This window comes from Cricetulus griseus, chromosome 4 (assembly GCF_003668045.3).
Source record: "Cricetulus griseus strain 17A/GY chromosome 4, alternate assembly CriGri-PICRH-1.0, whole genome shotgun sequence".
NCBI classification, from domain to species: Eukaryota; Metazoa; Chordata; class Mammalia; order Rodentia; family Cricetidae; genus Cricetulus; species Cricetulus griseus.
In genome coordinates, this window is record NC_048597.1 from 216,880,586 (window position 1) to 216,907,396 (window position 26,811).

Consider the following 26,811-nt stretch of genomic DNA (forward strand, 5'->3'; position numbering starts at 1 on the left):
TTTATTTTTCAGTATTGGCAATTAAACCCAGGGCCTTGTGCATTTTAGGCAAGTACTAAACCGTTAAACCAAACTCCTTTGGAGTTTTGTTTTGTTTTGTTTTTAACAAGGGGTTTGATGACAAAGGTTTTCCCTTTCAGGACAGTCTCTGAAGGGGAACTTCAAATGACCACTAATGCATTCTCCTGGTTTGTTTTTGTTTTATTTGGTTTTGTGTTTTGTTTTTTTGTTTTTTGGGTTTTTTTTTGTTGTTGTTGTTCTTGTTAACTGTTTCTTCATGTCTTATTAGGACTGTTGCATTAGCATGTTGCTGGTCTTTCCTCTGGGTTTTGTACTCCCTTGGTGATGCTATAACTGCATTTTCTTTCTGTGATAAACATTTATGACCTTTTACTCCCTTGTGGAAGATTTCCACTTGTTCCTCGGTGTTTTTTTGTAGGTTTGTTTTCTTGTTTTGTTTGTTTCCTTTTTGTTTTTGAGACAGGGTTTCTCTCTGTCCTGGCTGTCCTGAAACTCACTTTGTAAACTAGGCTGGTCTTGAGTTCACAGAGATCCGCCTACCCCTGCCTCTCGAGTGCTGGGATTAAAGGTGTGCACCACCACCACCGCCTGGCTCTTTTTGTAGTTTTTGTTCTTTTCTTTTTGCAGTTTTTGATCCAAGCTGGATCAAAACTTTTCTGTCCCTTACTTGAAGTCACAGGAAGACCTGTGACTGGCTTGGTCAGGTTCCATTCTACAGTGTTACTTCCTGTGGCAGTGTGTAATCTTCTCCAGCATGGATCATGTGCACTGTCCTGCAGCTAAGTTAGAAGTGGGCAGCACCATTGGGAATGACTAGTCAGCCCTGAAACTGAGAGAGGTCACTGCTCAAGCATAACCACCATAGTCTAGGATGAAGACTATAGAAGAGGGGAGTCACCGGTGTCAGGAGGTGGACAAACTGACTCATTGCTGTGACAAGCTGCTTTAGTTGAGCAGATGCTTACTCTGCTTGGGCTGCAACACCAGAGAGCAAGAGCCTTCCTGCCTGTGAGAGCAAGCAGAAGAAGTTGGGGCATTTTAATTTGCTTTGGATCCATAATTAAAATAATAGAATGATAGAATTTATTTTTATTTAAAAATATAAAATGAAGCCAGCCATGGTGGCTCATGCCTTTAATCACAGCACTCAAGAGGCAGAGGAAGAAGGATTTCTGTGAGTTTTAGGTCAGACTTGCCTACATAGAGAGCTTCAGTTCAACCAGGGCTACATAGAGAAACCATATCACCCAAACAAAACCAAACAAAAACATGTGTATATGAGCATTTATTTAATCACATCCTTACTTTTCTTCACTTGTCAGATAAACCCTGGTTTGATTATTGCCTAGTTATGTGATGTTAGTTATCTTTCAGGCTCTTCTACTTTAGAATGGGGTGGGGGAAAAAAGAGGATTGTGGGGAGTCTGTGTGATGATGTCTTTAAAATGATTGGCAAGCCAGGTGTGGTGGTGCACACCTTTTAATTCCAGCATTAGGGAAGCAGAGGCAAGCAGATCTCTGTGAGTATGGTGCAGCCTGGCCTATGTAGTGAGTTCTAAGACAGCCAGGGCTACATAGAGACAGTCTGAAAAAACAAAACAAAAAGGGGTGGGAGTGGGGGAGTTGGCCTATTTGCACACAGTAAGACTTAAAAAATTGTAACTAGGAACCAGGAACTAGAGAGATGGCTCAGTAAGTGAGACTTGCTGTCAAGTCTGAAGACCAAAGTTGGGTCCCAAGAACCCACATGGTGAACAGAGGGAACTCAGTCCTGCAAGTTGTCTTCTGACTTCTACACATGTACACATACAATAAACAAATAAATGATAAGAAAAATTATAACTAACAAAAAGCATTTGAGCAGGGCTAGAGAGATGGCTCAGTGGTTAAGAGCTCTTACTGCTCTTCCAAAGGACTCAGGTTTGTTTCCTGGCACCTGAAATTCCAAGAGATGTGACATCCTCTTGACATCTGCATGCCCCAGCACACATGTAGCATTCACTCAACACACACAAAGTAAATAAAGTAAACCTATAGCAGTATTTGAGCAGGCGATACAGAATGAGATAACAGCTCTGAAAATTTTTTATTTAATATTTTTGAATTACATTTGTTTATTTAGTATGGAGAGACCGTAAGGATTTAGGCATTATCCTGTCCTACCCCTGTCACCTGGCAGAATGCACTCAGGCAGTACCCTGGTCAGCCCAGGTGCAAAGGACCCCTTTAAAAGAAAGAACTCCGCCCATTTACTCTTTTTCCACTTTCTTTTTTTTTTTTTTAAGATTTTATTTATTATGCATACAACAATTCTGCTTCCATGTATATCTGCACACCAGAAGAGGGCACCAGATCTCATAACGGATGGTTATGAGCCACCATGTGGTTGCTGGGAATTGAACTCAGGACCTCTGGAAGAGCAGTCAATGCTCTTAACCTCTGAGCCATCTCTCCAGCTCCCCCACTTTCTTTTTTTGCTCTCTTTTTGCATTCCCCTGGAGTAGACAGGACTTTTCCTGTCTCCTCTTCTCTCTGTCATCTCTCTGTCTCTGTGTCTCTTTACTCCTTTTCTCTTTCCTCCCTCCCCTTCCCCTTTTAGTAAAACTTCTCGCTCAAGCTCTGTCTGCCTGGCATGTTTGTCCCTCCGCCTTGGTCACCCTCACCTGCCATGGACTCTGCCAAGGTTCCTCATGCGCTTTATCATGACAGAGGCATCCCAGGGTTTATCCATGGAGTTTAGAGGGTAACCCATGGGAGTCAGCTCTCTCCTATCATGAACAAACTCAAGTTGTTAGTCACAGTAGCAACTGCCCACTGTGTTATCTGATGCTGGCTCTCAGTTTTTATATTGAGATAGTGTCTACTAAGTTATCCTGGCTGGCCTTGAATTCTGTTGTAGCCCAAACAGGTTTTGAACTTTTGCCCCTACCTCTTGAGTGTGTGGGACTGTAGTCTTACACCATCCCCAAGCTCCTTTTCTAGTCCTTAGTTTTTGTGTTTCAGTGTACAGAGAGTATTTTGTCCAGTTTGACCAGTATGGCTAGCATAAAATTAGACACATTTTGTGCTCTTTATAGAAGACAGCTGTGTTTACATGTTTTGAGTTTAAAATATTCATGCATATTTCAGAACCAAAAACCTTTTTTGAGAATAGAAAAAGATGATTTCTATATTAAAAGCACATTACAAACAGAAATGCTATAAATGATATGTCCTTAGTAGAGCGGGCCGCTGCAAATTGGGTTACTAGAGAAACTGCTTTAAACCAGGCAGATAGGGAGCTTGTTTGGAGTGTTGTTGTTGTTTCTTAGTTCTGGAGATTGATGTATTTGAGGCAAGCACTCTACACTGAGGCACATCTTCAACTCTGGATTCTTTGTGTGTGTGTGTGTGTGTGTGTGTGTGTGTGTGTGTGTGTGTGTGTTTCGAGACAGGGTTTCTCTGTATTGCTTTGGAGCCTGTCCTGGAAGATTTTTTGGCTTTTTGAGACAGGGTTTCTCTATATAACCCTGGTTGTCCTGGAATCACTGTAGATCAAGCTAGTCTCAAACTCATAAAGATCGCCTCCAGAGTCCTGAGACTAAAGTCATATATCACCACGCCCAGTGAAAACAGCTTCTTTTTAAAGCTAGCCCTCTGTATCCATGGTTAGCTAACTTGGTTGAAAACAGTGAGTCATATCCTATCCCAGTGATGAATATTTTGATGCATATTGGTGATAGTATGAATTTAAGTGAATATATTTAACAAATATATACAAAATCTGTATAGTAACAATGGCTCGGAGTAAATGTGTTTGGCTTCGAGCCTAGTGACCTCAGTTTGACCCTCAGAACTTAGATACAGGTGTAAGGAGAGGACCAATTCCACCTTCATACATACACTGTAGAATTTGCTTTTGGTTTTCATCCCCTCACATACAATCATGGACAGACAGACAGACAGACAGACAGACAGACAGACAGACAGACACACACACACACACACACACACACACACACACACACACATACACACGAAGTTATGTAATGTGTCAGGCTTTGAGACAACATGGGCAAGCAAAGATAGACCTAATTTCATTCCTTGGGAAATTATAGTCAGGAAGGGAGACCATGATAAGTGAATGGCTTAGATCATTTTAGCATTATGCTGTTGCATCACTTCCCTGAAGGGAAGGTACTTGGTTTTCTCAGAGCCTATGACAGGAATATGACCTCATCTAGAAAGTCAGTTAAAGCTTCCTTTTGGTGACTCTGAAAGAGAAAACTCTTAGTTTCAAAGGCTTCACTGGGTGTTCACTCATCGGGATGGTTTGAATAGGAGTGACCCAAATAGGCTCATGTATTTGCTGTAATCATCAGGAGTAGCACTGTTTGAGAAGGATTAGGAGGTGTGGTCTTGTTGGAGGAAGTGTCTCACTGGAGGTAGGCTTTGAGATTTCATAAGCCTATGCATGGCCAAGTTCTCTTTCCTATAGCCTACAGATGAGGGTGTAGCTCTCAGCTACGGCTCTAGTGCCATGTGTGCTGCCATTCTTCCTGCCATGATGGTAATGGACTCAGCAAGTTCCTCAGTTAAATGCTTTTCTTTGTAAGAGTTTACTTGGTAGGGCTGGAGAGATGGCTCAGCCACTAAAAGACTGGCTCACAGCCAAAAATATAAGAGTTGACTTGGTCACAACAATAGAACAATGACAAAGACACTCCACAAACTGGTGAGAAGCCCTTGAATGGAGATGACCTGACAGAAGGAATGACGTGCAGGAAGGAAGGGGAAAGCAAGGTGGTTTTGTCTTCACCTTTAGAACTGTGGTAGGGTCACTGAAGAGTTTTAAATTACAGGATGCAAAGTGCTAAGGACTCTAGTTGGAAAAGAGGTTAGAGAGGGTCAGAAATAGATGCAGATAATGTATCATTTTGGTGGCTGTTGGTATAATGTAGGGTTGGAGTTTGCATGACTTGGAAGAGAGAGTATTGGAGATGACTTCAGGGCACATGTCAAAGGCTTACATGACCAGGTCTTAGGAACAGATTGGATAGTGAATTTGTATTTCCAGTGTGTGCTTTGGGGTGACAGCAGTGTTGTTTCAAAAAAGAATGTGAAAAATGAGCTTGGGAAGGATGGAGGAGACCCTACCTTCGATGGTGGGTCTGCATATATATAGGTTTGAGATGCACAAGAGTGATGAGTAGCAATTGGATACTCTTTTCTGGGTCTTACTGGACAGATAGAAGTATAAGAGGGAGTCAGTGTTTAAATTAGGAGCAGCATTATTGTAGGACAAGAGAGTATAATGTGAGGAGAGGACCTTTGACTGACACATGTAATACCTGGAACACCCAGCACCACAGGCCCATCAGAGGAGAGTGAACCTGTAAATATGGAGGAAATCCAGGTATAAAGGAATAAAAACATGGAAAATAACATTCAAATTTTTAAGTTTTCCTAGTAATCATTAATAAGCTTGCATTTGAGATTTAATGTTTTTCTAACTGATATACTTTCGTTGCCTAAAACCACAAGTAAAGATGTGTTGCTCTAATTTTGTTTGTCTCCTAGTAACAAGAAAGCAGCCAGTAGTTTTATAAAATAACACTACCAAAGTCATATCTATTTTCCTACTATGCCAAGCCTATCGTCAAGCTACTAGAGACAGTCAGTGTGTCCAGTGCTGGAGAGAAACCACTGAAGTAAGCTGAGGCTGCCTCTACTTCTGTCTGCTAAACCGTTACCAGGAAGACAGGGCTCAAGGAAAACATGGGAGGTTTCATCAGTAAGACTATACTGCTGTACATGTGAATGTTAGAGAGCTCCAATACTTTATAATGAAGAGATAAACATGCTTGGAGGGATAGGGTAAAACAGTTTCAGGTTAGCTGGTGGCAGTGGTGGCGATGGCTGTGGCATTGGCGTCAGCAGCAGCAGCAGCAGCAGAAGCACACACTGATCTCTGTGAGTTCAAGACCAGCCTGGTCTACACAGCTAGTGCCAGGACTGCCAGGGATACACAGAGAAAGCCTGTCTCACAGAGATCCACCTGGCTCAGCCTCCCGAGTGCTGGGATTAAAGGCGTGCACCACTACCACCCGGCTATCTATTCTATCTTGATGAATTTAACATTTTATATCTAAATCATTTTTATTGCCATCCTAATAATATTGTTTTAGACCTTAAAATATTTTCTTAGATAAACAACTTAAGCTTTTGTTTCTCAAGTTCATATTTTTACATTTCTTATGTAAGTTTCTTTTCTGAATTTGGTAGGAAAGAAAACTGTAACTGTAACTATCTCACCTTCAACTCTATCAGAGGCCCAAGAAGGATAGAATATTACCTGAGTAAATAAAAAGTGAGTGCTGAGGAAGCAGCTTCCAAAACTATGAGAAACTGCTGGCTACCTGGACATCCATCTTCAGCCTACAGGCCTAGAATATCTTACAGACTTTTCTGTGAAACAGGAATTTTAAAGGACCGTCCTACCCTGTCTTGGCAAAGTTCAGCAGTTGTCTTCTTTTGTGTCCTGCTTGTCCAATTTGGACAGCATTCTGCCTGCCAGCAGCTGAGGCAAGAGCAGTTTCTTTGCCCAGTGGCTAACTTTGCCACAATGAAAGCAAACTCCATATGGAAAGATCCCTGAATCTAATCTCCTTTGTTCAGCTTTTTTCCTGACCATTAACAATAACAACTTATAGCCACTCCCCCCAAATGATGACAAACATCCATAACCAAAAGCCACCCACCCACCCATGTAATGTGGATGTAGTGTTCTCTAGGCTGCTTCCTGTTGTCTGGGAGCAACAGCATCTTTAGGGCACCCTGAGAAAATTGAGATAATGGTCAAGTCATGGGAGAGCTAGCTGTATTATTTTTTGTTTAGTTTCTGATGAGAAAGCGTAAGGCTTATCAGAAGTTTTGGCTGGATAGTGTGTGAGGCTGAACCATCTCAGTTCTGGTTACAGAATTTTGAGGAAACTGCAAAGAGGCATTTTGAGAGGCTGGATCACCTGGGCTACTTGTCTTCATTGGTGTTTAGACCTTTTTTCTGCAACACGTAAACTTTTAAAGGTAGCATGTATATCTGCATTAACACAAGGATGGACTGTGCAGTGTACATAAGTCAGTTAAAGATTTTTTTGTTCTATGTTTGAGCAGGTAAAAAAGCATCTGTCAACTTTGTAAGTCTGTTTGGGCTTATAACCAAACCTTTATTCATGCCTTATACATCACCTGTCCTGTAGTCTTTCTTGGTTTCTTTCTTCATGTCTATGGTCAAGATTTTCAGTCAAGATTTTCTGAGGGGGGTCTCCCCCAATCATATCTGATCTTCCTTAATTTTGAAGAGAACTGTAACTTTTTGTTTCCTGTGGAAACAAAGGCATAACCCCCCCCAATGCAACATATTTTTCAATTTCCATTTTGAAATTAAGACATTTTTAAAATATATAGGGTGGGGGGGCTGGAGAGATGGCTCAGAGGTTAAGAGCACTACCTGAGGTCCTGAGTTCAATTCCCAGCAACCACATGGTGGCTCACAACCATCCATTATGAGATCTGGTGCCCTCTTCTGGTGTGGAGATATACATGGAAGCAGAATATTGTATATACATAATGAATAAATAAAATCTTTAAAATAATATATATATATATATATATAGGTTTAATTTAGTAGTTTTCATAACCTAGTGTCTCTCAGTAGCTATTGGTTTTTGTACATTAGCATTTAAAAAATTCAGAATCAACAAAGCACTATACAGGATCCAGATGCCTTGTGTATTTCCTTTTGTGTGGCTTTTTTTTTTTTTAAATATTGTTTTACTCTCTCTTTAGACACTTCATTTTTTGGTTTTTTGAGACAGGGTTTCTCTATGGCATTTGGAGACTGTCCTGGAACTAGCTCTTGTAGATCAGGCTGGTCTCAAACTCACAGAGATCCGTCTGCCTCTGCCTCCCAAGTGCCAGGATTAAAGGCGTGCGCCACCAACACCTGGCAACACTTCATTTTTTAAAAAGAGATTTATTTATTTACTATGTATTCAGTGTTCTGCCTGCATGTAGGCCTGCAAGCCAGAAGAAGGCATCGGATCTCATTATAAATGGTTTTCAGCCACCATGTGGTTGTTGGGAGTTGAACTCAGGACCTCTGGAAGAGCAGCCAGTGCTCTTAATCACTGAGCCATCTCTCTAGCCCCAACTTCATTATTTTTAAACAATTTTTTCTATGACTGTCTATACTCATTTTCTTTTCTTCAGCATCTAAGCATATTTTTAAACATACTGTCCTTTTTAGAGGTTCTCAGTGTCTGGACCTGGCTTTACTTAACATCTGCGCATTCTCTGACCAAGTGAGACAAATCTTAAACTGCCCTGTCAGCCGCTGCATGGCTCAGCTTAGTGCATGGCGCTGGCACACGGTGCTGGCTGGCTCAAGCCATGCCTCTGTAAGCCAAGCACCAGCCTGCCTGCAGGATGAGGAAGCCACATCTGACTTCCTGTCCAGAGCTTCTCTTAGCTCTCTCAGGCCCTATGTTTGGATATTCAAGCCTCCACGTTTGATGCCAGACTTGTTTGCTATTCCTGACATGCAAGGATATGTAGATGGCACTGAAAGTTTTTGTTTGTTTTGAGACAGAGTCTCACTATGTAGCGCTGACTGACATGCAACTTAACTTTTGCAGATCACACTACCTGCCTCTGAAAACTCTCTAGTGTTGGGACTAAAGGTACATGCCACCACATCTGGCCTAACACTAAAATTTTATCTATCTATCTATGTATCTATCTATGTATCTATGTATCTATCTATCTATCTATCTATCTATCTATCTATCTATCATATTAGTTTTTTGAGACAGGGTTTCTCTGTAGCTTTGTAGCCTGTCCTGGAGCTCACTCTGTAGACCAGGCTGGCCTCAAACTCACAGAGATCAGCCTGCCTCTTCCTCTAGGTGCTGGTGTGCGCCACCACCACCCAGCTTTATTTATTCTTTGTGTCTTTCACATCGTACCCATTCATTTATTTCCCTGTCCCTGTCCCTTCATATCCACCCTCTGCCTTTGCAAACCCCCCCCAATAAAATTTGAAAGAAAAAAGGGAAAATCTCATAATGGAAGCTGTAGTGTGACCCAGTGAGTCACACAGTAACCCTTTTTTTCCATATGTCTTTACTTGCAAGTCTTCATTGCAAAGGCTCTGGTTCAGACTCTCTGTTTTCTGCTACACTATTGATGCTGGGCATTCCCTGGGACTCCTCTTGGATATCCTGTTGTTGCTGTGTCTGCAGGACTGGCTCCTTCATGTTCTCCTGCAGATCATAGATGGGTTAGGTGTTGAGGTGGGCTAACTCATAATCTTGGTTCTGGGCCTGGGTTGGTCAGCCTGCCAGTTCTCTCCCATCCTCACCACCAGGGTGAGTTCTCCAGCATTTTAAGGGCTAGTTCACCACCCCTTTCGACAGTGAGCAAGGGGGCAGGGCCAGTTCCCCTGCTTTCATGCCCGCAAGGTTGGCTCTCCCACTCCTGGACCATCAGGGCCTGCTCTACTGTGTAGCCCAGGCCAGGGACAGGGCCAGCTCTCCCACCCATTACAGGCAGCTCAATATGGGCAGGGGAACAGCATTGCTTCTCCACCCACACCCCCATATGGCAGATGAGGTGCGTAGCCAGATCTTCCATGCTCACATTCTTGGATGGTTCATCCGTACCCCTGTTAATAGGGTCAGCTCTGCTGTGCTAAGCATTAAAGGTAAGGTCTAGTCCATCAGCTTCTGGGTCAGGCCAAGGTACATGTCCATGGGGAATCAGAATCAGATCCTCCTTCATTTTGGCTAGGGCATAGCCCACAATCTTCTCATTCTCATCCTCAGCAATGTAGCAGAGGTGGGCCAGGAGGATCCATGATAGAGTATTTAATTTGGCATTTCTTGTGAAAGCAGGTGAAATTGTAGCATTCATGTTCATCAGGTCCTGTGTTCTAGCTTATGGTAGAGAGCCTCAGACTGCTGAGAACACAGAGAGGATGCTGTCTGTACTTGAAGAGGTACCATGTGCCTCTAGAAATTGTTCAGTGACCAGAGCTGCAGGCTGGCTGGTGGAGATGGGGCAGAATGCCAAGATCTCGAAAGTAACTGCTGAGTCATCTCTCCAGTGCCATATATATTCTTTATAGTTGCGTTTATTTATTGTCAGGGACAAATATGTGTCACAGCATGTGTTTACAGGTCAGAGGACATCTTCCAAGAGTTCTCTTTCCACCATATTGATTTATAGGAATGAAATTCAGGTTATCAGGCTTGGTGGTTGAGAGCACTGACTGCTCTTCATAAGAACCTGAGTTCAATTCCTAGCATCCACTTGGTGGCTCAAACTGTCTGAACTACCTTTCTACGGGGTCCAGTGTCGTCTTCTGGCCTCTGTGGGCACCAGGTAAACATGTATATGGTACATAGATACACATTCAGGCAAAACACCTATATACATAAAAAATAAAATCCCCAAAGAAAATTTAAATTGTGTGTGTGTGTGTGAGAGAGAGAGATGGAGACAGAGACAGAAAGAGAGACATGGGTGGGGGAGAGTATATGTACAGGTAAGTTCCAGGTTACCCTTAGCTACATACACTACGTATGCATACACTGGTGCCCCTAGAAGCCAGAAGAGGACAGTCTTGTGAGCTGCCCAACTCAGGTCTTGGAGCATTGAAGTTATAAAGGACTTTTCTTTTTAGGGAAGTATTTTTTTTCTCTTTCTTTCTTTCCTTTTTTTTTTCAAGACAGGGTTTCTCTGTGTAGCCTTGGCTATCCTGGAACTCATTCTGTAGACCAGACTGGCCTTGAACTCTGAGAGAGATCTGCCTGCCCCTGCTTCTCAAGGCATGTGCCACCATTGTCAGGAAAGTATTTTTAATATTGTCTTTATATGATCATATTGAGTAACAATAATTTGTGGTCGACTATGGAAGAGCATGGACTAACTCACCAGTGATTGTGGGTGGTCAGTTCTACTATCAGAGATGGCTGCAGAAAGCAGGGGTAAGAAGAGGAGGCACGTGATCCAATGATGATGACTAAATGTTAACTTCTTTCCCCCACAGTTCCGACTCCTGGCAGATTTTCTAGACGAGTATCAGGTATGTACTCTTTTTTATGACATATGACTAAAATTCTATTTCAAGATAGGAATATCATAAGTGAAAATAATTCATTTCTAAACTGAAAAGATAAACTAGCAGTATATATATTTATTATACTAAAGTAAAACTACCTCTGTTTGCATCTGTGTCATAATATTTTTCTATATTTACAAATAAAAAATTATTTCCAAAATGATTCTTCATGTTGCTGTTTTTAGCATCCTAGATTATACTGCCATTAAATTTTCTCATGAGTTTTTGAGTCACTAGAATTATATTTTAGTTCCAGCATGGAAAATGGTGTTCTCTGGTGAGAGACTAAACACTGTCTTGGCCTTTTCTCTTTTTAGAGGCAGTATATGGATAGGGCTCCAGGGAAAAGGTATCCCGGATATGCCTCTTTTGCACTACACTATCAAGAGCAGGCAATTTAGTTGTGAATAGAACTTCAGCTCATTTTATTTGATTTTTTTTGTTTGTTTTTGTTTTTGTTTTTCGAGACAGGGTTTCTCTGTGTAGCTTTGGAGCCTATCCTGGCACTCACTCTGGAGACCAGGCTAGTCTTGAACTCACAGAGATCTGCCTGCCTCTGCCTCCCGTGCTGGGATTAAAGGCATGCGCCACCAACGCCCGGCTTATTTGATGTTCTTATAGGTCACAAAAATTAATTCTTTCAGAATACAGAAAATCTGTTTGCATTCCCCCCACCCTTCCTTCTTTGAGTCAGGGTCTCATGTGCCCCAGGCTTTCCCATTACCCCTTGAGTCCAAGGATGACTTTGAGCTTCTGATGCTCTCACACAGTACTGAGTACTTGAATTATAGGCATGCCTACCATTTAGTTAGTGTTGGGGATGGAACTTTGTACTCTACCAACTGAGCTAAATCCCCAGCTATCTGGTTTTTTGTTTTCTTAATGGGACTAGCTTGATAACATTTTTTGTTATGTATTATGGTCCAAGTTATATTATTTTTTCCAACAGATATAAAATACTTTTTATTTAAGGTGAAGAACCACACACAGCAATGCATGCAGAGAAAAAGACCCCTACAAAGCAGGGGTGTGGTAGGGTCAATATTTGTGACTCTGGAAATCAAAAGTCCCAAATTATTATTTTTAAAATATTTAGTGCTGGGCAGTGCTAGTGCACACATTTAATCACAGCACTCGGGAGGCAGAGGCAGGTGGATCACTGTGAGTCTGAGGCCAGCCTGGTCTCCAGAGTGAGTTCCAGCACAGCCAGGGCTTCACAAAGAAATCCTTCCTTGAACCCCCCTCACAAAAAAATGTATTTATTTTTATTTCATGCTATGGGTGTTGTGTTCACATACATGTCTGTGAACCAAATGATTTCCTGCTTCCCAAGAGGGCCAAAAAGAGGGTATTGGAACCCTGGAACTAAAGTTACAGTCAGCTGTGAGTGAGGTGCCCTATGAATGGTGGGAACTGAACCTGATTCTCTAGAAGAGCAGCCAGTACACTTAACCACCGAACCATTTCTCCAACTCCCCCAATTTTTTTAAAGATTTTATTTATTTATTTATTTATTTATTTATTTATTTATTATGTATACAACATTCTGCTTCCATGTATATCTGCACACCAGCAGAGGGCACCAGATCTCATAACAGATGGTTGTGAGCCACCATGTGGTTGCTGGGAATTTAACTCAGGACCTCTGGAAGAGCAGCCAGTACTCTTAACATCTGAGCCATCTCTCCAGCCCTCCCCAAATTATTTTTTAAATAAGTTTTTTGTTGGTGGTATTTTTCTTTGGTTTATTTGAGACAGGGACTCAGTAGGTAGCACAAGAAGGATTCATGAATTTTTAAAACACTGCTTTCTTTTGTTTGTTTTTGAGACAGTTCTTGGTATGTAGCCTAGACTGGTGTTGAACTCATGGCAGTCTTCTGGTCCACAGCCTTCCGGGTTCTGGAATGCAAACACACACTACCATACCTGCTTGCTCTAAGTGTTTACTTCTTTCTTCCTTCCTTCCTTCCTTCCTTCCTTCCTTCCTTCCTTCCTTCCTTCCTTTCTTTCTTTCTTATTTTTAAATTTATGTACATTGGTATTTTTCCTGCACGAATGTCTATATAAGGGCATCAGATCCCATGGAACTGGAGTTACAGACAACTGTGAGCTGCCATGTGGGTGATAGGAATTGAAACTGGGTCCTCTGGAAAAGCAGCCAGTGCTCCTAACTACTGAGCCATCTCTCCAACCCCTTTTTTGATACAGTTCCAAATTAGTGTTAACTGTCTTTGAAATGTATAAGTCTATCAGTTTGAAATTTTCATTCATCGTGGGCTGGAGAGATGGCTCAGAGGTTAAGAGCACTGACTGACTGCTCTTCCAGAGGACCTGGGTTCAATTCCCAGCACCCACATGGTGGGTCACAGCCATCTGTAATGAGATCTGGTGCCCTCTTCTGGCATGAAGAGATACATGCAGGCAGAATACTGTATACATACTAAATAAATAAAATTAAAAAAAAATTCCATTCATAGCCAGGCAGTGGTGGTGCACGCCTTTATTCCCAGCACTTGGGAGGCAGAGGCAGGTGGATCTCTGTGAGTTCAAGACCAGCCTGGTCTACAAGAGCTGCTTCCAGGACAGCCTCCAAAACCACAGAGAAACCTTGTCTTGGAAAAACAAAAAACAAAAATTTCATTCATTAAAAATAAAAGGGAAAACTTAGACTTCTTATGTATGTTGAAGCTTTAAAGCACATTAACAGAAATCTGTGTTAGCATCTGTGTGTCTATGCAGTGAGTATTCTGACTAGTAATGACTGACGGGCTAGTTTACTGGGAATCTGGTACTGTGTCAGTCACTTATTCCTAAGTGATAATGCTCTTTACTAAATGCTACTGCCTTGTAAGGCTTACATGTTTAAAATGTATTAAAAGTAGTGTGCTGTGTTTTTTTCCCCATAGTTATCTTAAACTGAAATGTCACTAACAGTTGTTTAATGTAATCTAGAAAGCCAATGAAATAGGATTATGCCTCCCCATCAAAGCTATATGTTGAAGCCATGTCAATATGATTATATTGAAAAATGGTCTTTAAAAAAGTTATTTAAGGTCATAAGAAAATAGGACTTATTTATAAAATGAAGAAGAGAGTTAGACAGATGGCTAGCCTGGGACATGTTTTAATGTAAGTTTGAGGGTCCCTAGCACCCACATAAAGTCTAAGTGTGGCAGCACACATCTATAATTTCAGTGCTGGGGGAGGTGGAGACAAGTGGCCAGTCAGCCTGTCTGAGTCTGTGAGCTCCAGTTAGAGACCATCTCAGAAACTAAGGTGGAGGCCTGGGGCAGTGGCACATATCTTTAGTCCCAGCACTCAGGAGGCAGAAGTAGGTGGGTCTTTGAGGCCATCCTGGTCTACATAGTGAGGACCAAGTCAGCCAGAGCTACATAGTAGTGAAACTCTGACTCAAATACACACATACATACGTATGTACATACTAAACAGACAAATACATAAGTGCGTACGTATGTACATACTGAGCAGACAAATAAGGTGTAGAGTGAGTGAGAAAGGCACCCTCTGGCATACACGTGACACCCCATACTTCTTTTTTCCTAAAATCACATGTTTTATAACTTCCTTTTTCCTCTCTCTCCAATTTTAGTCTGTGCAGAATCCTATAATCCTGATGAAGAAGAGGAAGATACTGAACCAAAGGTAAGAACTAAAGCTAAAGTGTTATGTAGAATTGTATTTTCTGCTAATTCTCATCTGCTACATACCTCAGTTGAATCACTAATAGTGAAAGTATGTATGAATTAAAATCTCAGCGAGAGGTCACATGCTCTCTCATATGCAGACCCTAGCTTATAATGTTTGCATGCCCGTGTGAGGGAGTGTGTAGACCTGAAAGCTAAATAGCAACCACAACAGAGGAGTAAGGTGTAGAGAAAGGCCGGGCATTGGTGGCGCACGCCTTTAGTCCCAGCACTTGGGAGGCAGAGGCAGGCGGATCTCTGTGAGTTCGAGGCCAGCCTGATCTACAAGAGCAGTTCCAGGACAGCCTCCAAAGCCACAGAGAAACCCTGTCTTGAAAAACCAAAACCAAAACCCAAACCAAACAAAAAAAAAGGTGTAGAGAGAGGTTAAGAAGGAGGGCAAAAGGACATCTGTGATGTGAAAATGACAAAGAGGTCACTGAGGGTGCAAAGATGGAGTTGGGGAGGGGACAAAGGGGATGGAGAGCAGAGGAAGGAAGAGAAAGAACACATTTTGTATGAAAAACACTGAAGACAGACTTAATGTTTTGTGACTGATAAAAATAAATTCTAGCTGGGTGTTGGTGGCGCACACCTTTAGTCCCAGCACTCAGGAGGCAGAGGCAGGCGGATCTCTGTGAGTTCGAGGCCATCCTGGTCTCCAGAGCGAGTTCCAGGATAGGCTCCAAAGCTACACAGAGAAACCCTGTCTCAAGAATCCAAAATAAGTAAGTAAGTAAATAAATAAATGGAAATAAAATGTAAAAGTACTTATGGGCTGCCATTTTTGTGCAGTTGATTGAAACCTGCCCTGGTTGAGAGTTTGGTGAGGAGCACCTGACTGGCATTGCAGAAGCCTTAGACATAATCAGACTCAGCAAGTACTAGGTAGAATTCTTCCCAAGGATTCACAAATGGATATGGAAAAAAACCTAAAATGGCTCTTTTTAATAAAAGGATTATCACCTAGGGCTGCATTATGTAATATTCAAAGGAAAATAATCTATAGTCATTGAAAATAATTGTATAGAACAGGATTGAATGCCATAACATACATGTTTAAATGAGGTACTTCTTAAATTTTTTTTCAGTTGAATCTTTTTTTTTTTTTAAGATTTTATTTATTTATTGTATATACAACATTCTGCTTCCAAGTATATCTGCACACCAGAAGAGGGCATCAGATCTCATAATGGATGGTTGTGAGCCAACATGTGGTTGCTGGGAATTGAACTCAGGACTTCTGGAAGAGCAGTCAGTGCTCTTAACCTCTGAGCCATCTCTCCAGCCCCTGGTACTTCTTAATTTTATAATTAATTTTGTAAAATAAAAATAATTAATGCATTTGTCTGTTTGTATTTTTCTGCAGAGACTTATACCTCAAAGAGTGTACCCTAGATTGTAACCATGGCTGTGATAGGATCCTAGTTGACTATGTTTTTTCTAGAGAGGGTTTCTCTGTGTAGCTCTAGCTGCCCTGGTACTCTGTACACCAGGCTGGCCTAGAGGTTTGCCTGCCTTTGCCTCCCAAGTGCTGGAATTAAAGGCGTGTACCACCACTGTCCTGCCTGGTTTATTGTTTTAAAGTTCAGGGTTTTAGATTTATTTATTTTTATGTAAAAGAATTTTTACTTTCATATATAAGGACCACATGTCTGCCTGGTTCCTGTGGAGATCAAAAGAAGGCATTGAATCCCCTAGAACTGGAGTTACAGTTTGTTGTGAACTACTACATGGGTTCTGAGAACCAAACCCAAATCCTCTGAAAGAGAAACAAGTGCTCTTAACCTTGCACCCATTTCTTCAGCCCCAGTTTTGTTTTAAATTATGTATGAGTGTGTAGCCTGCATGTATGCCTGGTACTAACAAAGAACAGAAGAGGGCCTCAGATCCCCTGGGACTGGAGTTTTGATTTGCTTTGTGGGTGCTGGGAATTGAATTCAGATCTTCTGGAAGAGCAGCCAATATTAACTCCTGAGCCATCTCTCCAGCCTCAGCAGAACCCCCATTCTAAAACTTTTGAATAATTAAAATAAATTATGTTTACAAAAGAAAGTATGAACTTTCATTTTTAAAAGAGTGGTATTATTTTTTTTTTCCTGGTTATTTTTTTTTCTTTCTGGAGACCAGGCTGGCCTCGAACTCACAGAGATCCGCCTGCCTTTGCCTCCCGAGTGCTGGGACTAAAGGCACCACCAAAGCCCGGCTAATTTTTTTTTTTATTTGAATTAGAAACAAGATTGTTTTACATATCAATTCCAGTTCCCTCTCCCTCCCCATCCTCCCCTACCACCCCCCTCCCCCAACTAAAACCCTACCTATCCCATATCCTTTCTGCTCCCCCTGGAGGGTGAGACCTTCCATAGGTTGTCATCAGAGTCTATTGTATCCTTTGGGATAGGGCCTAGGCCCACCCCTGTGTGTCTTGGCTCAGGGAGCATCCCAAAAGAGTGGTATTATAAAAGACACTTCTGTGGTCATGCATTCCTTAAAATGAGTAACCTAGGAAGGATTTCTGAAGCACTTAGTAACAGTATGTGCCAGATGTGGTGATGCATACCTTTAGTCCCAGAACTCCATTAGCAGGGGCAGTCAGAGCTCTGTGAATTTGAGGCTGGCCTTCCCTACATAAAGAGATTCCAGGCCAGCCAAGGATACATTGTGAGACCTTGTCTCAATAAACAAACATGTATAAACAATAAAAAAGTGCTACCATTGAGTGATTATTAGAGGTGTACAAACTTGAAAAAAATTAAACTCTGGATATTGTAAAATTCTTGATGACTTTTCAAACTTAAAACATTTTTTTCTAATTACCTGTTGCATACATATGATGTTGGTTTCCTCTTTTCACCTTTATGTGGGTTCTGGAGATTAAACTCAGGTTGTCAGTCTACCATAGCAAGCACTTTTGCCTGCTGATCCAGCTCCTCATACACAAATTTAATGTATTTATTCCTGGTAAAAACCATGCTTAGGAAGTAGCTTAATAGGTCTCTCAATCACAATATCAATGTTAGGCTGTAACATTTCTTTTTAGTTCAGTAAACATTTTTGTTTATAATAATGGTAATAGTTTTGAAGCACCTACTAAGTGAATTTAAGGTACTGTTTTAGAAACTACATATATTATTTAATCCTTATAACAACTAGTTTGTAAATTACTATTATTAATAATTGGTATGTTAACTGCAGCTTATATAGCTGTTAATTACCATCTCCACATAGATGTCAGTAGACAACATGAATTCCTCTGATTATTTGAAAATACTCTTTCTAGGCTGGAGAGATGGCTCAGTGGTTAAGAGAATCTGCTGCTCTTGCAGAGGAACCAGGTTCAATTCCAGTATCTACAACAGGTGGTTCTCAACTGCCTTATAATTCCAGCTGTGGACAACAATGGCTTTTGGAGCACCTGCTCTTACATGGCACCTAGCTATACACTGATGTGCGTGCGTGCGTGCGTGCGTGCGTGCGTGCGTGCGTGTGCACACAAAAATTAAAAAAAAAAATTTGTTTGTTTTTTGAGACAGGGTTTCTCTGTGGCTTTGGAGGCTGTCCTGGAACTAGCTCTTGTAGACCAGGCTGGTCTCGAACAGAGATCCACCTGCGTCTGCCTCCCAAGTGCTGGGACTAAAGGTGTACGCCACCACCACCTGGCTTAAAAATAAAAATAATTTAAAAATATTTTCTACTCAGTTTTTCCCATCGTAAATCATACCAGCATTGTTCATTTGGTATCATCCTTAACTCTTCTTGCTTTTTTTTTTTTTAATCATCTAATTTTTTTCAATAAATTTAGTGTACTCTGCCTTCAAAATCTATCCAAACTTCTCTACTTCTTGGTGTTTTGTCTTCAGCACAGTGGCTGCACCTTAATCTACTGCTATTTTTCAGCCAGCAATTGCAACTCCGAAGTTACCAGCCTGTTTTTCTGGCAGTGGCTTGGCTGCTCAGGCTGCAACCTGGCAGGAATTCTTTTCCTGCAGGCACTGGCACTGCCACTGTCGCTAAAGGTAGCTTTAACTAAATCTTTCTATTTATAAATAAAACTCAAGACTCAAAGACTGAAAGACTGGGTTGAAAACCTGTTAGCCTGGGGCTGGAGAGATAAATGGCTCAGAAGTTAAAAGAACTGATTGCTCTTCCAGAAGACCCGGATTCAATTCCCAGCCCCCACATGGCAGCTCACACCTGTCTGTAACGCCAGTTCCCAACACCCTCACACAGACATACATACAGGCAAAGCACAAAATAAATAAATAAATAAATAAATAAATAAATAAATAAATAGAAATAAATATTTTTTTAAAACCTGCTAGCTCAGAAAGATTGAGTAGCACCTAGTTAGCCTTTTCTCCTTGCTGGTGGCTCCCCAAAGCCCTTCCTTCCACTCCACCAAAACCTTACCCCTTAAAACCCCTCCCTACTGTGTCTGTCTCCTCAGGTGCTGCCCTCTGCTGCTCCATGATTAATTCCTATCAACTAGTTGCTAACTCAACCTCCTAACTCAAGGTTAATTTAATTTAATCAATGCAAATGCAAACTTGGGCTCACAGTGTGATCAAATATCCCCCAACATCTTAGCATCTTCTTGGTTACCACCTAGTGCAAACCATAGTGTAAGCTTCCCAGCTTCCTCTAGGCCTAACTATAATCCTAATCCTAAACCTACTTTAACAGCCTTGTGATCCTTCAAATATTAGATCTCTTCCTGAATTGATAACCTCAAACGGCCCCCAAGCTGTTAGAGAAAGTTCCATTTATTCTATGACCAGTGTATAGTCCCACTATGAGTTTGGACATCCCTACCACAACCAGCTTGTTCTGATCGTTCCCTGTCTGCGTCAGTCTCATCTCTCTGTTACCTGTCACATCTGCTATTCATATTCTCCCACCAAAAGATGCCTTGCTCTTCCCACAGTGATCTCACCACTCTCTCTGAGGTTGTACTGCTTTGAGATCTTAGCACAGTTGTCACTTTCTCAGTGGGACCTCACCTAGCTGTCAGAAACATTCTCTCATATTTATGTCCCTTGCCTACCTTTTGTCCTTAACTTTGTCAGTCTCCAACATACTTTATGTGTTGATACAAGGTAAGGGAATACAGTTTTATCTATATGTTCACTTCTGTCTCCAGAGCTGAGAGTGCCTTTAACTGAGTAGATGTACAGTATTTATTGAAGGAACAGTTTATAACCCTCTGCTGTCCAGATGAGACTCTGGAGGCTCCCAGGGGATAGCTGATAACTGCCCGCCACACAGACAGCAGGTGGCTCTGGCAGTGCTTCTCACATTGCCTCACCATGGCAGCATACTGCTTACTGGTTTTGTAGAATGAGAGTTATTTAAAAAAAAATTTGGTAGGAAATAAATACATATTTGATGTCTAATCGGAACATTTACTGTGAAAACTGAAGCATATTCTTGGTACTTACCTAAACCATTTGATACCTTTTACTATTCATTTGTGTGAAATAAATTCTAAAAAGAACCCACATATAACATATTTTGCTTTTTTAAAAAAATCCCCCCCCCCGCCGTACTTTTAGGAAAAAGAAATACATTAATTTTTAAGTGGATGATTTTCAAATGGAATAAAATAATTATCTTGGCTTTATTTCAATTAACAGGTGGTTCATCCCAAAACTGATGAGCAGAGATGTAGGCTTCAGGAAGCTTGCAAAGATATTCTTCTTTTCAAAAACCTTGATCAGGTAACATTAATTTTGAAAGTATTTTTGTTATGATATTTTAGCTTTTTTCCTGTTTGGCATTTAAGCAGTTTTTAGCATGTTAGCCACAGTTGAATTAGGCATGTATCTTAAGATTTATTTATTTACCAAAAAAGAAAATGCTTTTGTGTTGCTCACTATAATGAAGATGTGGTTTTGTTTTAAGTTAGAGTCTGCTGGGCAATGGTGGCACACGCCTTTAATCCCAGCATGAGGGAGGCTGAGACAGGTAGGTGGATCTCTGTGAGTTTGAGGCCATCCTGGTCTACAGCCAGGGCTACAGAGAAACCTTAAAAATAAAGACAGGGTCTCATTATGTAGCCTTGGCTAGCACTAGAACTCCCTATGTAGACCAGGCTGGCCTCAAACTCAGAGAGATCTACCTGCTCTAGCTCCTGAGTACAGAGATTAAAGTCATACACTACCACACCTACTGAAGATATTACTTTTAAATGCATTTAGTGATTCCAATGATTTAGAAACTGTGTACTTTACTTACACTGCTAAGAAAAACCAAGGTAAGATGACCCTGGTTTTGTTTGGAGGTTCTGAATTTATTTGGCAAAGGAATTGATTGCCATAGAGATGCTGCTGTGTGATTCTTCTTATCATAGCAGCCAATCCACTCAAAGTGTGTGATTGTTTATGTTTCACATATGGGACTCTTCTTGTAGCTTGTGTATCTGTAGAGTTTGGCACAAGATGTATGGCCAAATGTCTGTCTGTCTCTCTCTCTCTCTCTCTCTCTCTCTCTCTCTCTCTCTCTCTCTCTCTGTGGGGTGTGTGTGTGTGTGTGTGTGTGTGTGTGTGTACATATATCATGGTACACATGTGCAGGTCAAAGGACAACTCCTTCTGCTATGTGGAATCCTGGAGATCAAATTCAAGTCATCAGGATTGTCGGCAAATGCCTTTACTTTCTGAGCCACATGATTGGCCCTTCACTTTCTTTTTGAGACAGGGTTTCACATGGAATTCATTGCTTATCAGTTAGCTATACTGGCTTTCCACTGAGTACTGGGAATCCACCTATTGCTGGGGTTGTAGATGGACATCTGTGCCTGAGTTTTATGCAGGTGCTGGGGATTTGAACTCAGATCCTCACGCTGTTGTACCTGTACTTTACCCACGGAGCCATCTCTCCAGCCCCAATTTAGCATCCTGTCTATAGCAATAGGGAATCTTCAGAGTTTGTTTTCTCCTCTGCTTTGAAGGCCATCTACTTTGAAAACCAAATGAATGACTGAGATACTAGACCTATTTCTGGGAATCCCATACCACCACCAGGAAGATTGGATAGAGTTCCCTTACTACTGAACACTTAGAAAAGACTGAACATCTCTACAGCTCTTCCTGGAATCTGGCTGGTCTGAGCTCCTAACTAAAGGGAGTCAACCATTTCTGGTATTTGTTAGCCTGCCTGTTAGTGGCCATATGGCTTATAGGATTACCCACAACTTTATTCAGAGCTTATTAGTCCAAGATTGACTAAAATAGGACAATGAACTAAAGGAACATCCTGTTTATCTGGCATACAGTTCGGTGAACTGTAAAACTTAGTTTTACCTGAAAGACCCAGCCATATAATTGGAAAGGGGACTTTCTTTTCTATTTATTGTTAATAAAGCCATTTGTCAAAAAAAAAATTTTTAAGTTTTTTTTGAGACAGGGTTTCTCTATGAAGCCCTGGCTGTCCTGGAACTCATTTGTAGACCAGGCTGGCCTCCAACTCACAGAGTTTCCCCTGCCTTTGCCTACTGAGTGCTGAGATTAAAGGCATGTGCCACCACCACCTGGCCTGGCCTCTATTTTTAACCTCAGTGTAAAGCTGATATTTTTTTGTGTTCCCTGCCCCAATATTAATCTTTCTGTCTAACAGATGGACTCCAATTCAAGGCTGAGACCAGAATTTAGTCAAAATTTAGTACTGTTGTTTCTTTTTTTTTTTTTTTTTTTTTTAAGATTTATTTATTTGGCATGTATACAGTGTTCTGCTTGCATGTATGCCTACATGCCAGAAGAGGGCACCAGATCTCATTATGGATGGTTGTGAGCCACCGTGTGGGTGCTAGGAATTGAACTCAGGTCTTCTAGAAGAGCAGCCAGTACTCTTAACCTCTGAGCCATCTCTCCAGCCCCGGCTGTTTCCTTTTTATTATATTTATTCATGTAGTTGCTTTCTGGTTATGACATATAGTGTTGGTAAGTATGTATTTATATGTGTTATACATACGTGAAGCTATATTATCTGTCCATTAGATACCACTTCTAAAGTAACATTGTATGGTAAAATGTTCTCCTTAGATGTGCCTCCTTTAGTCGTAAAAACTGAGATAGAAATTATCCCTTTTTAGAGGTTAGTGCTGTGCTGCCCTTACTCAGAGGTTAAGGTGCTGCTCTGCAGGCAATCTCCAAGGCTGTCTGCTCTTTAGATTTGGTAATCTTGTTAATGTCCACACCTTTAGGAAAGTGACAGCAGTATACATAGTGTACTGGAGCCATCCAGGTAGGTGACACTTGTGGTGGGACTGAGGAAGTTGGAACCGTGATTTATATGCTGTTCTTGTGTGAGTTGTTGAAAACCTTTTCACGTGTTAATTTATGAAAATTAATGGGTTTCATTGTGACATTTCCACATATGTAATGTTTGTTCCAGCCTCCCTGTCCTCCTCCTATTTTCCTTTTCTGTTCCTCGTAGTCCAGTCTTTCATTTTCACACTCTCCTTTTTTGTCGTTCGGTTTTCACATGTAAGAGAAAACATGAACACTGTCCTCCTGTATGTGTCTGTCTTCATTTAACATGATGCTGTCCATTTCCATCCATTTCCTACAAACAACATGATTTCATTTTTCTTTATTGACCTCATTGTGTAGATAGCGTATTTTCTTCTCCTTCTCACATACTGATGGGCGTATAGGCTGATTTCAGAGTTTGGCTTTTATGAATAGCAACATAAAATGAATATGTATTTTTTGTCTGCTGACTTCATTTCCTTGTGATGAATACCCAATAGTGGTATAGCTGGATCATATGCAGTTCTATTTTTAGTCTTCTGCGGAGCCCACATACTGTTTTCCATAATGGCTCTACTAATTTACATTCCTACCATCAGTGTACACAGGTTTTCGTTTCTCAGATGACTAAGGATGTTGATATTGAGGCTCCTCCCATTCCTTTTCTTTTTCTTTCTTTTTTTTTTTTTTTAGCCGAGATTCCCATACAAATATCTGAGTCTGGCCTTGAATTCTGCCTGGATAATCTTGAATTCCTGATCCTTCTGTTTCTATCTCCCCATTGCTGGAATTAAAGGGGCTATTTATTTTTTATTTCAGCACTGGAAGTTAGACCCAGGGCTTCTTGATTGCTAGGCAAACATTCCACCAAGGGAGCCACATCCCTAGTTCTCTGTACTTCCTTTTTCCCTTATTTTATTTACAGTGTTCTGCTTGTATGTATGCCTACATTTTAGAAGAGTGCACTGAATTTCACTACAGATGTTTGTGAGCCACCATGTGGTTGCTGGGAATTGAACTCAGGACCTCTGGAAGAGCAGCCAGCACTCTTAACCTCTGAGCCATCTCTCCAGTTCCTGACAAAAACCAAAAAAGAGGTTTGGCAATTATGCTGTCTGCTAAAGGTATCCAAAGCAAAATAGTACAAAAAACTTATTTCTGATAGCTCTTAGGTTTCTGTTTAAATTTTGGTGGTGATCTTGTATAGAGCCTTATTATATAGTCATAAAATTGGGATAAGTACAATCTTTGTGGGGTATTTTGTTGGTTTTATTTTGTTTTTTTGCTGGGATTAAGGGCATGGACCACCATGCCCAGCTGACCATTGTGCTTTCTCAGTAATGTAAAAGCCATCTGTTCTCTCTGTGTGTACCTTAGGAGCAGCTTTCTCAAGTTCTCGATGCCATGTTTGAAAAGTTAGTCAAAACTGATGAGCATGTCATTGACCAAGGAGATGATGGAGACAACTTTTATGTCATAGAACGGTAGGAGATGCTTTGTAATTATTTGGTTACACTTCCTTGTATTCCTAATACAGGACAAAAGCCTCAACCTATACTATTTTCAGCCCAGAGAGGTCTAGTGCAGGGCAAACAAGCTCCCCAAAGCCTTCCAAGGGGTCACACCTGCCTCTGTCTGCTGCTGTCCTGAGTCCTGAGTAAAACCAGTATTTGGGGAAATACCATTTGTAGTTGGAAATCTTTTTTCTAGTTAGATAAAGAATGGCACGATGTGTTTTGTAAATGTGCCATTTGCCAGTGTTCAATTGAATTTATTTCCCAAGAGTATCTGTGACTGTGTATTGTCTTGTGTCTTTGATTTTCAGCTTGCTTTAAAAAATGAATGTAAAAAAGGGGGGTGGCTGGAGAGATGGCTCAGTGATTAAGAGAACTGACTGCTCTTCCAGAGGTCCTGAGTTCAATTCCCAGCAACCACATGGTGGCTCACAACCACCTTGAATGAAATCTGGTGCCCTCTGCTGGCGTGCAGGCAGAAGACTGTATACATAATAAATAAGTAAAATTTTTAAAAAATGAATATACTCCCCTTACCTGCATGCCCTCAACACTTTCTGACTCTGCACCAAGTGTTAAGCCATGTTGGGAAAAGTGAAGTTGGGTTTATGTCCTTGGCTTATGCATCTTAGCCTCTTGAGTTGATAGTGTTGTTCTGAGGAAGAGTAGGGTTCCTTCTGACTCCTCAGTCCTAAAAGGAGTCTAAGGTAATAAAATGCTATCATATATCCATTATCTTCAATTATTCTTTAATATTAAAAAAAAGTTGTTTTTTTTTTTTTTTTTAAACTACATGGAGGGGGGGGTTCACACCTTTAATCCGAGCACTCAGGAAGCAGAGGCAGGCAGATCTTTGTGAGTTCAAGGCCAGCCTGGTCTGCATAGTGAGTTCCAGAACAGCCAGGGCTACACAGAGTGTCAAGATTTAGTTTTATTCATGTGTATGCATAGTTACATAGGTTTGTATGCATAAAAAAAGGTTATTATTTTTATTTATGTGTGATGGGGTGGGAACGTTGTGGCAAGTGGGGGGTTGTACATTTGAGTACAGTGCCCACAGAGGCCAGAAGAGGACGTCAGATAGATCCGTTGGAGCTGGAGTTAAAAGGTTGTTGTAAGCTGTCTGACAAGGTTGCTAGAATCTGAACTTGGATCCTCTGGAAGTGCACTATGTGCCTTTAACCGTTGATCCATCTCGCTAACCCCCTTTTTTCCCTCTGAAGTAACTTCAAAATTTAAAACAAAGCAAAACCTATTACAAATAGTATAGAAAATTCTTGTAAATCCAGCCCTCCACATTAAAGTTGTGGTATATTTAGCACATCAGATTGTTTAGAATAAGCTCCAGAAAGCTAGGCGTGGTCATCTACAGATCTCTGTAATCACAGCAGTAGGGATGTGGAGGGGAGAAGTTCAGGAGTTCAAGATCGATATTAGCTACTTAGCAACTTCAAAGCCAGCCTAAGCCATCTGAGACTCTGTCTCAGAACAACACAGAGTTTCAGATATCATATCCCTGTATCTCTGAGCACCTCCACCTGGGTTTCCTAAAAATAAGGCCATTCTCTATGGCAGATAGCAAATTTTAAATCAGAAATGAACATTTTCAATGCATTGCAGCCAAGGTGTAGGCCCTGTTATAAAATAACTTATAAATTTAGCTTATGATTAAAATTTTTTAATTATTTTGTTTTTTTTTTTACATTTATTAATTTGCTTTGTGTGTATATGTGTGTGCACTATAGACATCAGGACATCTTGCTGGAATCAAGTCTCTCCTTCTACCATGTGGGTCTCAGAGATTGAACTTCTGGTGCTGGGATTAGAAGTGCAGGCCTCCACAACTAACTTTTATTTGTTTGTTTGTGACAACAACTTTTATTTGTTGTTGTGTAGTCCTGGCTGTCCAGAACTTGGTCTATAGACCAGGCTAGCTTCAAACTTAGAGAGATCATTTGCCTCTGCCTCCCTAGTGCTGGGATTAATGACACCACCATCACCCAGCATGCAAGCACTTTCCAACTCAGTCATCACCCCAGTCCTTGAAGGATCTCTGAGTCACTTGTTAATATGTCATTTAGTTAGTTGTCTTACAGAAATTCTGAAAGTTTGTTTGCTTTTGTGGTGCATTGAGCATGGCTGTTTCTCTACTGGAAGCCCCA

The 26,811-nt window shown here is 41.1% G+C and overlaps 1 protein-coding gene across 1 annotated transcript in view; it reads left to right on the plus strand.

Moving 5' to 3' along the window:
• The window catches only part of Prkar2a (protein kinase cAMP-dependent type II regulatory subunit alpha), a 56,846-nt gene that overhangs the window by 13,219 nt on the left and 16,816 nt on the right, over positions 1-26,811 (plus strand). The window contains exons 2-5 of the mRNA XM_027414595.2: positions 11,111-11,146; positions 14,793-14,845; positions 20,520-20,603; positions 24,513-24,619. Of these exons, the coding sequence (XP_027270396.1) occupies positions 11,111-11,146; positions 14,793-14,845; positions 20,520-20,603; positions 24,513-24,619 (280 nt within the window). The remainder of the gene's footprint in view (positions 1-11,110; positions 11,147-14,792; positions 14,846-20,519; positions 20,604-24,512; positions 24,620-26,811) is intronic.